At 51.0% G+C, this 15,733-nt stretch overlaps 1 protein-coding gene and 1 pseudogene across 4 annotated transcripts; both read right to left on the bottom strand.

Annotated features, from left to right (window-relative positions):
* The window catches only part of LOC127058553 (zinc finger protein 850-like), a 124,019-nt pseudogene that overhangs the window by 32,718 nt on the left and 75,568 nt on the right, over positions 1-15,733 (bottom strand).
* Positions 11,774-15,387, bottom strand: LOC127058413 (zinc finger protein 620-like). Of its 4 annotated transcripts, none has more exons than XM_050968461.1 (3): positions 14,747-15,387; positions 13,554-13,697; positions 11,774-11,983 (listed from the first exon to the last, which is right to left on the bottom strand). In XM_050968461.1, exons 1-3 carry the CDS (start codon positions 15,162-15,164, stop codon positions 11,817-11,819), a joined length of 729 nt encoding a protein of 242 aa, XP_050824418.1. In that variant the 5' UTR covers positions 15,165-15,387; the 3' UTR covers positions 11,774-11,816. The 4 variants fall into 4 exon arrangements, with proteins under 4 accessions (XP_050824418.1, XP_050824419.1, XP_050824421.1 ...); XM_050968462.1 differs by having other exon boundaries at positions 11,774-11,980; XM_050968464.1 differs by having other exon boundaries at positions 11,776-11,980; positions 13,584-13,697; positions 14,747-15,385.

Here is a 15,733-nt window from a genome sequence, read left to right as displayed (position 1 = left end):
TTATTAAGTAAGCTAAAATGTATTAGAAAAGAAAAGAGAGAGAGTGTTGGTTAAAAGATTAATAGACATATAGACTTGAATTCAATTCTTGAGGTTCAGATACATAGTAGAGATGAGCTTGTTGTTGCCAAAAGTCCTTTAATAAATAGTCCATACGTTATAGTCCAATTTCCATATTCAGGGTGGCTCCAGTCAATGACTGGGGATCTCAATCCTTGTGGCTTAAGGTTTCCTCCTCTTGAAACCCAAAGCAGATCTGAGATGAAGAAGGATCGTGTCCCAGGCTTCTTATACATTTCCAGCAGCCTTTCGGCCTGAGAAAGCAATAGGCTTAACTCTCCTTCCAAACATCCTGGCAATTAGTACAGGGTAAATTATCCATCAAACAGTTCAAATACAGGTTACCACAACCTTCAAAGAGACACATAGACAATAATACTATTTCACTCAAGTATCATCATAAATGTTAATATTCCTTTTTTGCTCTTTGAATTAAAACTACAGCAACAGACAAGACTTGTTTGCTTACATCACAAGAGCTGAGCAAACATCTCCCCTTCTACCTCTAACAATACAGACTTGCATTTCAAAGCTCTGTTCATTTACATATCTTGCTAACCAGTTGTTAAGATTCACCCACGGGTCAGGTCAGTCGGTGAGGTGAGTTAATTAACTCTTTCTGGCCCTGTCACCTTTCAATGAGATATTAGATTATACTTATAATGTCACAGTCATGGTGAGTCGACTGCTGCAGCTCCTCGTACACTCTGCCTGCGTCTCTCACCGAGCTGGAGTACAGCAGGCGAGGAGAGAGCACTGGATGTGTTGCATCTACACTAGACTCGATATATTGAACCCCGCTGGATCGATCGCTGCCCACCGATTCGGCAGGTGGTATAGACATACCCTGAGTATCTGGTGATCGGAGCTGGACCCCGGAGGCGGACACATTGAAGGAACTCAGGGGTTAAGGTGCCTCTGTTGTCAACTGTCAGGGCTGCTGTGGCTCAGAGGAGGGTCTTTGACTGCCTGGCAGGCTTAGGCACCACAAGCCTGGGAGGCAGGAGAAGTGAAGAGGCCACGACGTGCTCGGGGTGCTCGTGCTCAGAGCAGGGGTGAGCTGGGGCGAGGGGGGTGATGCAGGGCAGAGCGGGGGAATTTCCACAAGAAGGGAACCTCAGGGTGGAGGGGGCAAGCTGCCACGGATGGGGCGCCTTAGGGCGGGTGCGCAGGGGGGGAGGGCGCAAGGTGGAAGTTTCACCTAGGGCGTGAAACATCCTTGCAGTGGCCCAGCCCCATGCCCTGCTTGCAGCCAGCCCTGCACCCCCTGCCTTGCCTGCACCAGCCGCATCCTCCCTGCCCTGCCTGCAGCCAGCTCCTGACACCCCCCCTGCCTTGTCTCCAGCCAACTACTGCCGCAACCCCCTGTGGCCCTGCCCAAAGCCAGCCAGCCCCCACACCTCTCCAGCCTGCATCAGCCCTGCACCCCCTGTCTGCAGCCAGCCCCGCACCCCCTGCCCTGTCTCCAGCCAACCCCTGATGCACCCCCCTGCCTGAAGCCAGCCAGCCCCGCATCCCTTGCCCTGCCTGCAGCTAGACCCTACCTCCAGCCAACCCCATGTCCACTGGTGCCCTGCAGTTCCCAGGGCAGTAACCCTGCACATCTGCTTCAATGAGGGGGGCAGGGAGCAGATGGGACCCACACGTGCACACCCTTGGGTGACCAGAGAGCAAGTGTGAAAAATCGGGACAGGGGGTGGGGGGGGTAATAGGTTCCTAGATAAGAAAAAGATCCCAAAATTCGGACTGTCCCTATAAAATCAGGACATCTGGTCAGCCTAGCACACCCCCAGGATTCCTGATTTCTATTGCTGGGTTTCCTATTGGTTCCAGTGCTGGTTGTTTTCCTTTTCCTGGGGGACTTTGGGCACGAAAACCGGAGACAGTACAAAGGTTGTATAAAGGTAAAATTAAATAGGTTGCAGAGGAGTTTTTTTTAAACTTAGGCTTTTGTTGTTAAAAATTTTGTCGCTCAGGGGTGAGAAAAAACACTCCCCGAATGCCAAAATTTGAGCCATGCAAAGCAGCAGTGTGAACAGCGCTTTGTAGGTGGAGCTGTGCTCCCAGTGACGAAGCTCCTGCCCCTCGTTGGAGGTGGTTTGGTTTTGTTGCAGGGGAAGCTCTCTCCCAGCGATAAGGACAGCCACACAGCGCACCTTACAATGACACGGTTAGAGTGGCACAGCTGCACCGTGGTAAGGTGCGCGGTGTAGACACAGCCTCAGAGCTGGGGGAAAGCCGACAGGTGCTGAGGAGCATGGGGTTCAGACAGAGACATCTGTTAGGAGAGGAACTATTCACAGGGATTCTCTATAGCCTAGTAAGGAGGAGAGGATGGAAGATGATGTACAGATAGGATCTGATGAGAAACAGTGAAATGAAAGAGTCTCCCTCAATTACATCATGTAATAGCAGACAGCTAAAATGGGACACATTTTATAAATGCTTAAATACAAATGCTAGATGTCTAAGTACTAAGACGGGTGAATTTGAGTGCCTGGTACTGAGTGACAATATTGATAGAAGAGGCATCACAGAAACCCCTGCAGTCCCTCCTGCACCAATGTGGGGACACTGACCTGTGTGCATGGACTAGCTGGCATTGCTGCCCCCTGCTCCTCCCTGGAATGCTGCTCCTCCAGGCACCCCTAGGGGCTGTGGGATGTGGGGGGGGGGGAGAAGTGAGATCATCCGAGCTCCCTGCATCCAGGTCACTTTCCTCAGCTAGGCTGCATAAGGGGAGGGCAGAGAGCAGCAGCTTCTGATGCTCCCCTCACAGCACAGCCTGGGTGGGGAAAGTGACCAGGACGCATGGAGCACATAGTGTTGATCCTCACTCCCCTCAACCCTCTCTGGGGCCACGGAGGAGCACTGGGGCAGGGGAGAGCAGTGAGCACCTTTGCACTGCCACACAGTGCCCTTTGACCCCATGGAGCCCTAGGCAGCTGCCAGGGGGCCCCACCCCTAAGGCCGGAAAGGCTCCCCAGAACGAGCAGCAGAAAACACAGAGACTGGCCACACACTGAGCAGTAGTAGCCTGGGTGGCTCGTAATGGAGGCTTGGGGGGGGAGGGGGCTCAGCCTCCCCAAACCTTACCTTGCCAAGGGGACAGTAGGGCCCATGACCAGGGGCCCTGGTCAAATTAGGTCCCCCTGGAAAAGTCTCCTCTATGTCAGCCTCAGGGCCAGAGGAGCTCCCACTCCCTGTTATGGCCCAGGGGCTGCAGCAAGGGCACAGAGCTTCTCTGATCTTGGGGCCGCAGTGGGGCAGAGGTAAAGGAGTGACAGGGTGGGGCCAGTGGGGGAAGGTGTGGAAGGGGGCAGAGCCACAGACAGAAGGGGGGGCCATGGTTAAGGTGCTGGGGCCTCCACACTTGTTCTCCCTTTTCCTGGGCTTGGGTATCACTAGCCCCTTCTTAGCGAGTAGGGGTCAGTGGTCCCCAAAGTGTGGGGCATGACTTCTAGGGGGACACAGAGGAACATTCATGGGAGCACCTCAGGGCCTGAGCCAGCCCCCCTGGAGGGCAGGGAGGAAGCACCACTCAGCCCCACTCTGTCCCAGCTCTTTCCCAACCCCACACTCAGCCTGAGACTCTGACTTCCAGCCCGGCATCGACCCCTTTACCCCTGTCCGCACCCCTCTCCCCAGCAAGCAACAGCCCCACTCCTCCCAGCCCCGGTTCTCGATCGCAGCTTTCGAGGGGCCACAGCCATGGCTAAGAGGGCACAATGTGAAATGTTTGGGGACCACTGGTTTAAGGTGACCTCCTCAATCACTTCTCTGCAGTCCAATAAAAGCTATTCCTCACCCTCCTACCCCTCCATCAGGACGCACTAGGTATGTTCTGGTGCCCTTCACTCATACAGGAAGGAGAATAACATTTCATTTCACTCAATCCTAAAGTGATTTGTAACCCACCACCATCCCAAACTGGTCATTTTGGGGAAGCGGCCCCACCATGCTGCATAGCTAGGCAGAGTAGGTGTGTCTGTGCAAACACGGTCTGTTCCTTAAGTCTTTTCCCAGGTCCTCACTAGATGTGAGGGGGGAGCTCAGTCAGACCCTGCTTATGCTTAGTATTTAAAAACTCCTTAGTATCCTTATCTCTGCCAGCCTTAGATTTCTCCTCCTGTGCCTTTTTTTGACAGCTTAGGTGAGGTGACCGACTGGTTAAGGTGATGGACTACTAATCCATTATGCTCTACACGTGTGGGTTCAAATCCCATCGTCCTTAGATGCATTTAGTCTTCACCCCTCCTTTATAGACAACCATCTCCCCCTTTGGCAGAATAACAGCTCTAGCAATGTTGGCTCTTGCAAACAAAACCCTTCTCAGAATCTCAGCCCCTTCCCTTGCTTAAAATAAAAAGTCTAAATCTCAGATTTCTAAAAAATTCTCTAGTCCTGTATTTCTTAGTTTTTATCTCAAAAGGGAACATCCTCATAATCTCCCCCAAACACCCTGGGACCTTCCCAAATAATTAAAATACCCCCATCCTGAGCAAGACCAAAACAGTGAACCAGAGCTAGTGTCTAGGCCAGGCTGTTCTGAAAGAGGTAACTCAAAAACATTTTTTCTCCACTTCCTTTGGCAAAGTCTGACTCAGAAAAGAAAATTCCCCAAACTGAAAATTTTTGCTGAAAAATCAATACTAGTCTGTTTGGAGACTTTGATTTGAATGTATTATTATTATTCTCTTCTGATTTATTTCAGTTCAGTGTTTGTCCTCCAGATGTGTTTCCAGGTGTTGAGTTGTGGGGGAGAGAGCCCAAGTCATGATGTCTCTTCCTCTCTTTCATAGTTTCTTCCAACTTGCTAGGAAGTACCTTTGCTAGGATGTGAGTCAATCAGTGTTCATTGTCGCTGTGCTATCTCGGAGAAGTCTGCATTGTACACGGTTCCTGGCATAGTCCTTGGGAGTGTGGATCCCTTTAATGGGCCAGCAGCGAGTCTGGCTCCTCCATTGTCGCACCTGAAATGCTGGTGGTGGGCATTTCCCAACTTCATAACATATCTCAGTAACGCACACACAGCAAACTTCATAACTCCCCAACCAATGCTACACACACAGTCCAACACAATATTAATGTTCAACAAATCGGGACTTTTGAAATGATATCTCACTAGGCAGACTTTGTACAAACCGTATCATCATTATATGAGAGTGGTGAATATGGGGCTTCCAGGTGCTGCTTTGAGCACAGCATGCCACACCTGAGCTGACATTGCAGTGGAGACGTACCCATAAAGTCCATCTCTCCTAGGATAAAGATGGCAGCATGGCCGGCCTGGGTCATCTGACTTGGGCCCATGGAGCTATAGGTGAGGGGCTAAAAACTGTGGTGCGGATATTTGTGTTCACACTGAAGCCTGGGTTGAGAAATCCTCACCCCTCCTGGGGTTCAGAGGTTGGGCTCAGGCCCCTATGTCTGCATTGTAATTTTATAGTCTTGCAGCCCAAGCCCCACAAGCCTGAGTCAGCTGGCCGGGCTTTGAGACAGGTGCCCTGGGTGTGTTAATCACAGTGTAGACATAACATTAGGCTACGTCTGCAGTGCAATGAAACACCCACGGCTGGCCCAGGTCACATTAATCAGGGTCATGCGGTTTGGTCTATTGTAAAGTTGCAGGGTCCGTGTCTGGGCTCAGGCTCAGTCCCCTGCTCTAGGAGCCCAGAAGGTCGGGAGGGAGTTTAGCGAGTGGAAATGGTAAAACTGCATTGAGGGGACTGGACCACTGACCTACCAGCTCTTAACACCCAAACTTTCAGTAACTCTGTTAGCAGTGCCTGTGAGTGTAATTTAAACCATAATAAAAACCACACTGGGCTAGTCCAAAGGTCCGTCTAGCTCTGAATCTTGTTTTCTGACAGTCGCCAACACCTGGTGCCTCAACCAAGCACCACTATGAGTTGAAGCCAGGATCTCCTGTTTACAAAACACATGCTGTCACCAGCTAAGCCATGGTGCCTTCTGTTACTTAAAGCATCGTGTCTGCCCACACCTGACTCTGCCAATCCCCACTGAGCCCTGACAAGCTTTGCTCGTGTTTGGATTCTGTAAAGCAGAGGAGCAGGGGAAGGTTTACTCCCAAGGTGTGTCAGTGATTATTTGGACAGGTCTACACTACAAAATTAGGTTGGTGTAACTACATTACTTAGATGTATAAAAAATTTACACTCCCCCAAGCAATGCAGTTATAGCAAACTAATGCCGGTGTAGTTAGGAGCTCAGCTGTCAGAACTTTCTGGAGCTATGAAAGGGGAGGGGCCCAGCCTCTAGCAGGAATGAAGGGCAGGCGAGTTCACAGCAGGCATTGTGGGATACTGCAGGAGGCCAGTTATGGTGATATAATGAACAGCAGCATTTACACTGACAATCTGTTGCTTTAAGTTTGCTGCAAAAAGCTCTAGGCCTCTCGTCGAGGTGGTTTTATTTTGTCACCAAAACAGGGCAGTTTTGTGGCCAGATGTGGCATTGCAGTGTGTGACCCAGCCAAAAGTGGGTGACTGAGGGAGCGTTGTGTGTTTTTCACACACCTGTGCAATATAATGATGCTAAAATAACTTTGTAGTGTGAATCTTTGGCCAGGTCTGCACACACACAGCTTGCAAGAAAAATGTCACCTGCAGAATCCAAACACATGCAAAGCTTGTCAGGCCCTGGTGGGGATGGCAGGGAGTCAGGTGTGAGCAGAAAACGTCCCTTAGCCACAGGCAGGCACCATGGCTTAGATGGCTAAAACACCTGCCTTGTAAACAGGAGATCCTGGGTTCAACTCCCAGGGTGCCTTGTTGAGTAGATCTTGGGGCACCTGGTATTGGCTACAGCCAGAGGACAGAACTAGTTGGACCTTTAGTTCAGTATGGCTGTTCTTATGGTTTAAATTATGCTCACAGGCACTGATAATTGAGTTATTGAAAGTTTGGGAGTTAAGAGCTGATAGGTCAGTGTTCCAGCCCATCACAGATGACCCCCTCCCTCTGGGACAGGGGCAGGTCTGAGCTCTCACACCAAAAGGCTCATTGTGGCTGCGGGAATCTGTGGGCAGCTCATTTAGTTTACACCAAGGGTTGAGTCCTGCTTTGTGCACCATGTGTGAGAATGAAAATCCTAAACTGCCCTTTGAAATAAGAAAAGCAGCAGAACATGTTATTGTCCCTGCCCCAAAGCAGACAGACCAATGGAGAAATGCCATTGAGTCCAGGGTAATACTTCACCGTGGTTTTACCATTTCCACTCACTAAACTCCCTCCCAACCTTCTGGGCTCCTAGAGCAGGGTACAGAGCCTGAGCCGAGACATGGACACTGCAACGTTACAGCCCAAGCCACATGTCCCTGATTAATGTGACAGGGTCCAGCCGTGGGTGCTTCATTGCACTGTAGATGTAGCCTAACGTTTTGTCTATACTGTGATTAACACACCCAGGGCACCTGTCTCAAAGCCCGGCCAGCTGACTCAGGCTTATGGGGCTTGGGCTGCAAGACTAAAATTGCAGTGCAGAGATATAGGCACTAGATTTGCCTTTTTCCAACCATCTGAGAACTCCCCCAATCACCACGAGTTTTTGAAGATAATGACCAACGGCTCTGCAGTCACATCTGCCAACTCCCTCCGGACCCTCAGACGCATTAGATCTGGAACTGAGGACTTGGTCATGTCCAGCTTTTCTAAACAGTCCTTAATCTGTTCTTTCACCACTGAGGGCTGCTCACCTCCTCCCCATACTGTGCTGCCAGTGTCTGCGAAGACCGAGGCAAAAAAAGGATTGAGCACTTCAGCTTTTTCCACATCATCTGTCACTAGGTTGCCTGCCCCATTCAGTAAGGGGCCCACACGTTCTCTAACCTTCTTTTTGCTAACACACCTACACAGAAATGGACTTGGAAGCTAATCAAAATAAGTTACTTTGAATGATTTGTATTTCAAAATCAACACTGGGTCAGTTTTCTCCTCTACTCTATTTCTCACACACACATTCCCCCACCCCATCCTTTGCAGTGAGGTTTTACATCCAAACATTTTAGGCCAAAGGGGGTAAGTAACATCAAAGAAGCTTTTCAGGATTAGCCCCCAATTTCTTATATTACTAACAAAAAGAAAAACAAAACAAGTTTTATTTCTCCAGTATAATTCAGTTGATCACATAATTAAGTCTCTTCTTCATTACAGAGTAACTTCGTGTTTAATTTTATTTTCATTGGTAATAATAAATCCTCAACAATTAAAGAATTCTCATAAATGGTAGTTTTCCTTTAATCCCTCTTTCCACTAGTGAACCCTTGAGTACAGTTGTGGTTAGGGATTAGATCAGGGGTGGGCAAATTTTTTGGCCCGAGGGCCACATCTGGGTATGGAAATTGTATGGGGCCATGAATGCTCACAAAATTGTGGGTTGGGGTGTGGGAGGGGGCTCTGGCTTGGGTAGTGGGCTCTGGGGTGGAGCCAGAAATGAGTTCAGGGTGTGGGAGAGGGCTCCAGGCTTGGGCAGGGGATTGGGGTGGGGCTAGGGATGAGGGGTTGGGGGTGCAGGAGGGTGCTCCAGGCTAGGATTGAGGGGTTAGGAGAGTGGTAGGGCTGGGGCAGGGTGTTGGGGCAAGAGAGGGGGTCAGTCTCTGGTTGTCACTTACCTCAAACAGCTCCTGGAAGCAGCAGCATGTCCCCGCTCTGGCTCCTACACGGAGGCACGGCCAGGCAGCTCCCATTGGATGCAGTACCTGGACAATGGGAACTGTGGAGGTGGTGTTTGGGATGGGGGCAGTGTGTGGAGCCCACTGGTTGCCCCTGTGTGTAGGAGCTGGAGGGGGGACATGCCATGACGCAGGGCCTTGAGGAACCAATACTCCCATGTCCAGGGTTGATCTCTCACTGCAACAGTCCCATTCCCTGAGTCACTTCCCACCCTTACTTCCAGTGTCGGTAATGTCCTGGCAGCCAGTGTCGCATCCTTGGCAGTCAACTGAGAGACTGCAGGGGCCTCAGGGTAGCTGGACGCTGCAGCGTGGCAGTCCAGCAGCTTCCTGGCAGAAGCCAACAACATAGGTTTGTTCTTCTCCTCAGTCCACCCAGGCTAAGCTGCGCCCTTTTATATTCCGTCTCCAGTCAGAGCATGCCCAGAGAGGGTGAGGGGTTGTGGTCTCTTTAGCCCACATGGTACAGTTAACCCTAGCAGTGCCAGTTCAGGGTTGATACACCTCATCACAGACAGCATTTCCCAAATTTTGGGATTAGCCAGGAGATCTCTTCAGGAGTAACCTCCTGTAGGGACTGGGTCACAAATACCTTGGGAAACAAAAACCTGGGCATTTTGCCTAGTTCCAAGTCACTTGCTGTGGAATTCTATCCCTGGATCATCTGAGACAATATCGTCTTAAACAATTGAACTACCCTGTGTCCATGTGCACTTACTTCCGTTAGTTGCACCATTTGGGGTCTGCTGCTGTTCATCTTTTCAGAGTGGAGATTTAAAAACATACTGTTTCTCTGATAATATGTCCAGCAGCTTGGAGTATTCTCTCCTGTTGACTGAACTGCATTTGAATTTTCTCCATGTCGTCATGCAGGGATAGGGGAAAAAACAAACCTAAAGTAAAAAATGATGGTCATTTATCTGAAATTTCCCAAGAAATCTGAGTTACAATCTGTCAAACAACACTAAAATGCAGTTAAATGACCAAGGAGCCTTCATGAAAGATAGAAAACCCATATCACAGACAGGTAGAAGACACTTTCATTTTAATTTAAAGTGAAATTCCAGACTAGGTTACATCTGATGTCTCAGAATTAGGAAGATAAATTCTCCCCTGATCCACTGAAACCTGCTTCACCCAGCGCTGTCTCATTAGTGTTATTCACAGAAGTTTTAGCACCTTCATAGTGGGTGGAAAAAACAGCCAACCTTCCCAGAAGTGGCTTTGCCAATAGTGGGAAAAGGGGATTTGAACAGTGCTTGGGATCCATTTGAAATCCCCTTCCAGGTCTGTGACACTTTCAGCTCTTGCCAGACTGACTCTGATTTAGGATCAAAGATGTCCAAGCACCATTCCCAAGCATGGACAGCCAAGAACATGACCTCACCAGACACGTTGGGAAGTGAAGGAATATGAAGAGGTGAACTCTGCATGGCTCAGACACAAGGTAACAGTTCTGGGGTGATGGGGAAGAATGGAATCTCTGAGTCACCCCACCTCAGTGTCACAGAGCCTGAAATGACCCTTATTTCCCTGATACTGCTCCAGATCTTCATCATATTTAAATATATTTTAAATGAGAAAAAAAGTCAACAAAATAACTGCTGTTCTGCACAATCCAGAGTAATGTGAGAACAACTGGGAATGAGACGATCTGTCCTCAGAGAGGAATATGGCAACTTGAACAATAACTTTGCACTGAGAGGAGGAGTATAAATGTGAATCTCCAGGTTTGTTCACACAAGGAAATGTGACGGTGGTTAGGTCAGATCAGGAGGAAATGTGCTAGATAACCCCACCCACTATCCATGGCCCATGCCTTTACTGCAAGAATAGCTGTCTTTTTACATCAGGAAAGTGAACTCAAGCTAGCTAATTTCATGGCAACCACAGTGATGAGACCTAGGTAGATTTTATCTCAATGTAGCTGGTTGAAGATACTCCCCATCTCCCCCACCTGGGGTGATGACATTCCTGGTAGAAAGGACACCCACTCTCATGACTCGCAGGACAATGGAGTTGATAGAAAGGACCACAGGATCCACCCCAAAGACGGGCGAGCTTCAAAAGTGCGCAACTTGTGTGTGGGAGCTGAGGGACCTCAATGTGCAAAAGCTGCAAACAGCCTTAACACTCACTACGTGGGAACTGTCAAAAGAATTAAAGAAAAAATCTTCTGACAGCTCTAGAGAAGGTTTTTATGAAGTTTATCTCCTTTACGGATTCTCTGATGTTTAGAAAGGCCTGAACTATGAGTGAAACTTTTCCCACACTCGCAGCATTCATAGGGTTTCTGCCCGGTGTGGATTCTGTAATGTGTAATAAGGGTTGAGCTCCGAGAGAAGCTTTTCCCACACTCACTGCATTCATAGGGTCTCTCTCCCATGTGGATCCTCTGATGCATAGTAAGGTTTGAGCTCCGAGAGAAGCTTTTGCCACACTCACAACATTCATAGGGTCGCTCTCCTGCGTGCATTTTCTGATGAGAGGTAAGGGAGGAGAAGTGAGTGAAACGTTTCCCGCACTCACGGCATTCATAGGGTCTCTCTCCTGTGTGGGTCCGCTGACGTATAGTAAGGTTTGAGCTCCGAGAGAAGCTTTTCCCACACTCGTAGCATTCGTAGGGTCACTCTCCCGTATGCATTATCTGATGAGAGATAAGGGCTGATCTCTGAGTGAAGCTTAGCCCGCACTTGCAGCATTTGTAGGGTCGCTCTCCCGTGTGGATTCTGATGAGAGTTAAGGGTATATCACTAGTGAAACTTTTCCCGCACTCACAGCATTCATAGGGTCTCTCTCCTCTGTGTATTTGCTGATGCCTACTAAGGGCAGAGGTACGATTGAAGCTTTTCCCACACTCACAGCATTTGTAGGGTCTCTCTTTTGTGTGGATTATCTCATGTCGAATAAGGGCTGAATGGTAATTGAAGTTTTTCCCACACTCACTGCATGTATTCTCTCGCTTCTCCGTGAAGATTTTCTCCGGGGACATAGTTTCCTTGAGGTCCCTGTGAGTTCCCTGACAATTAATGGATTCATCCACTCTCTCCTCTGAGTGGTTTCCCTACTCTCTCTCTTGTCTATGGTAACTTTCATCACCTTTTCCCTGATCACGGGGGCTGGACACGCTCCCTTTGGATCTTCGCAGTAATTCCCCATGCGCTTCGGCGAGCTCAGCATCTTCCTGGTGAGGATTCTGCTCCTCGCTCTCCCACACCACCCCATCACCTGCTAGAAGGGAGGAGAAATCTCAGAACTGGGGATGGAAAGGCAGACAGGAAACCCAAGTAAGTGCTGGAGAGACAGACAATAAAAATCAGGGACTGAATTCCCCCAAACTCATCCCCACAGGGGAGAGTGGAGGGGATCAATTCTGCTCCACACCCAGGACCGGCCTTTAGGGTGGGCCGTACAGGTGCCCCACCCAAGGGGATGCTGGGCGTAGGGTTTGGATTCCCATCTGACCCGCTGCCGAGAGGCTTGCTGGGCTGATGAAAATGGCACAGGGAGGCAGAAAAACAGCTGCGTGGGGGAGTGGGAGAGACCTGAGCTGCAGGGGGCAGTTGGACAACCAGCTGTCAGAGCCAGGTGACTGCTCCAGAGCAGAGAGGCCTCTCCACACACACAAGCAGCAAAGAATCCTGTGGCACCTTATAAACTAACAGACGTTTTGGAGCATGAGCTTTCGTGGGTGAATACCCACTTCCTCAGATGCATGTATCTGAGGAAGTGGGTATTCACCCATGAAAGCTCATGCTCCAAAATGTCTGTTAGTCTATAAGGTGCCACAGGATTCTTTGCTGCTTTTACAGATCCAGACTAACACGGCTACCCCTCTGATACTCCACACACACAGTCCTTCACACACTCCCATCAACACACACACACTCCTCATATCCTCTCCTACGGAAACACACACGGGCACACACACAGAGTCCTCCCAACACACACAACATGGGTCCCTGCATGCAGGTCACTTCCCCACCTGGGCTATGCTGAGACATCATGAGCAGCTGCTCTCCTGCCCTCCCCCTACACAGCCTGCAGGAAAAGTTACCTGGGTGCAGGAAGCCCTGAGGTCGCTCCTTGCTCCCCTCTCCCAGCCCCCCAGGGCTGCGTGGGGCAGGGGAGCAGCAGTCCATTGGGGGAGCGAGCAGCAATGCCAGCTGCTTTGTGCATCTAGGTCAGGTTCCCCACTTGGGTGCAGGAGGATGCAAGCGTTAGGGGCAAAGGGGGCACAGTGCAGGGGTTGGGGGCTCAGGGAGGGGCAGGTGTTAAGGTGCAGGGGGCAGGGTTTGGGGTGAAGGGGGTTTGCACCACGCAGGGGTTCAGGGTGCAGGAGGGAGGCACAGGGGGTATGAGAGAAGGGGGCACAGTCCTGGGATTAGGGGCACATGAGGGAGGGGAAGGGGTTGGGGTGAAGGGGGCACAGGAGGGGGCAGGTGTTGGGAGGGGCTGGAGGGGGCAGAAGTTAGGAGTGAAGGGGGAGCAGGTATTTTGAGCGAAGGGGCTGGGGGGAAGGGAGAGTCGGGAGCCTGGCGAGCCCATGGGGGACAGAGGGAATGGGGGGGTGCCATGCCTATGGGAGCCAGGGGCACCAAAATGCAAGTTTGCCCCGGGTGCCATTTCCCCAAGGCCGGCCCTGCCCACACCCCATCCGAACACTCAGTCGGAAGGGAGGCAGCTCCAGCCAAGGTGTCAATCACCATCTGTAGGAAGCCAGGAGTGAGATCTGCTGGGGACTGTTCTGAGCTCACAGAGTCTGTGTGGGGAATCCCAGCTGGTTCTCTCAGGCACTTACAGTTTCTGGGTTGGTTTAATGTTTCCTCACCTGTCCAGGGACTTCTCAGGATCTCGTTTTCCTCTGAATCCTGGAGATCCAGGACCCACGGCTCTTCCCCTCCTTCCAGCTGGGAGATCACAGAGGGTTTGGAAACTGGAAACCCTGCTCAAGGGAAAGAAAACAAGGGAGGTAGGAGGGTACTTTGCCCACCTCTGGTATAGATGGTAACTAAACAAACCTCTGCGAACCAGGAAATGAGAAGTTAATGTAAACACCTCCCCCTCCAATGCAACCTTAACTTTGCCCCCAATCCTCAACCCTGCAGCTGGCAAGAACCACTGAGGATGGTTCTGTGTGGGCCATGCAACGGTTAACAAACTGCCACAGGGACTCAGGTATTCAGCTCAATGCAGCAGTAACGGGATGAATTCTATGGTCTGTGTTATAAAGGACGTCAGAGCAGATGACCTAATAGTCACATCTGGTTTTCAAAGCTATGAACCTATAATCGATCTGAGGAAAGACTAAGAGAACGTGTCACTGTCTGTGCTGTGTTCACAGATGGGAATCCGAGCGTCTACCCACATGCCTCCAGCTGCATGCACTGGGCCAGCTGTAGCTGTGACTGGCTGATGGAGGGATGGGTCGCAGCAGCTGGGCAGAGCTGTGCCTGTGCTGGGCAGAGAGGTGCATGTGAAACTTGGGGGGCCAATTCTGCCTCATTTCTGTGCTGAGTGTTGTAGGCTTTGTCAGCAAAGATGCCCAAGGGTGTGTTCTTGCCATGGGGATTGTCAGCACCCTGGTGGCATATGTTCGAGTGATCTGTTGGGCTTAGTGAGGGATAAGTGAAGGCAGTGACTCACAAGGAAAACTCAAGTTGAGGGCAAAGGGGTGGTAACACTTTGCAAGTCTGAGATGGTCTGTGTGCAGGAGGTTCAGTAATGGAGAGCAGCCCAGGAGGAGGAAGCTTCTGTTTGCTATGATGGAGATGAACCCGATTATCTTAGCAAAGAGAAGCTGTGAGAGTTTCTGCTGGACTGCTCTGTTCCCAGAGCGCTCTGTAACAGGGGAGGGCAAAGGACTAGTGTGTGTGTCACTGGCATGTTGGGGCGCTGCTGAAACCGGACAGAGCAGAGTTGGCATTGTGGGAGTGATGTGAACCTAAACTTTTCATTTCCCCTTCTAAGAACCGAGGGGACGGGAATCCTTACTCGGCAAGGTCACCTTCTCATAGTTCTCCTGCATGATGTCTCTGTAAAGGGCTCTGCGAGTGGGGTCCACCAGAGCCCCCTCTTCCCTGGTGAAATACACAGCCACCTCCTCGAAGGTCACCGGCCCCTGAAAGAGCAAGAGTCCAACACTCAGTACCTGCTCCCCACTCACAGCCCCCCTATTCATGGGAGAAAGCAGCCAATCAAATGGAAGCGCTGAGAGAGAAACAGTCGGCAGAGTCCTATCCCCACACTGCTGAGAGCAGCCAGGGGCACCATGGTGAGAGAACAAGGAGAGACCCCTTGTCTCTGCCTGCAGATCCATCACACACCTACTACCCAGGGGCTGATACAACCCCATGGTACGAACCCAACACCCTCCCCACTGCCAGCAGCTGGATGTGAGGGGCAGGGACATCTTCCCTGCACCTCCCTGGTGGGTGCCCCCTTTCCATGTCACACCAGCCCCTGGCTAGCAGGCTGAGGGTTCAGCACTGGAAGTCTGGTCAGTTTTCCCAGCCCTGCCCAGGGGGTTGGTTTCTCTATTTCCTGTTTCACAAATTAGGGAATTTTCTCCCCCAAGACCCAAGTGTTTGTTCTGAGGATCTAGGCCCACGTTAAACAAGTCCCAGCAGGTTTGTGACACTCTGTCCCCCTCCCTTTTTTCACCCAGGGTATTCCCTGCCCCCTCCAGCCCTAACTCCCCACAAGTTGCCACCTCTTCAGTATTTCCTGCCCCTCCCCCTCCAGCTGGAACCCACCAGCAACCACCCAGAATCCCTACCTGAGCTGGCGCCACTGCAGCCAGAGAGCCCCGCCCCGGCCGGGCACGGAGGGATTAATGCCTTCCTGTGTCCTGCAACCCCCCGCTCGCAGGTGCTCCAGCCCCTTCCTGTGCCCTGTAACCCTCCTCCCCTCGGGCTGCAGCGGTCGCCGGGGCTGGCTGCAGCTGCTGGGATCCAGCTGACACCCTCTGCAGGGGCTGGG

This window comes from Gopherus flavomarginatus, chromosome 9 (assembly GCF_025201925.1).
Source record: "Gopherus flavomarginatus isolate rGopFla2 chromosome 9, rGopFla2.mat.asm, whole genome shotgun sequence".
Classification (NCBI taxonomy): domain Eukaryota; kingdom Metazoa; phylum Chordata; order Testudines; family Testudinidae; genus Gopherus; species Gopherus flavomarginatus.
This window is presented reverse-complemented; position numbering and strand designations above follow the sequence as displayed.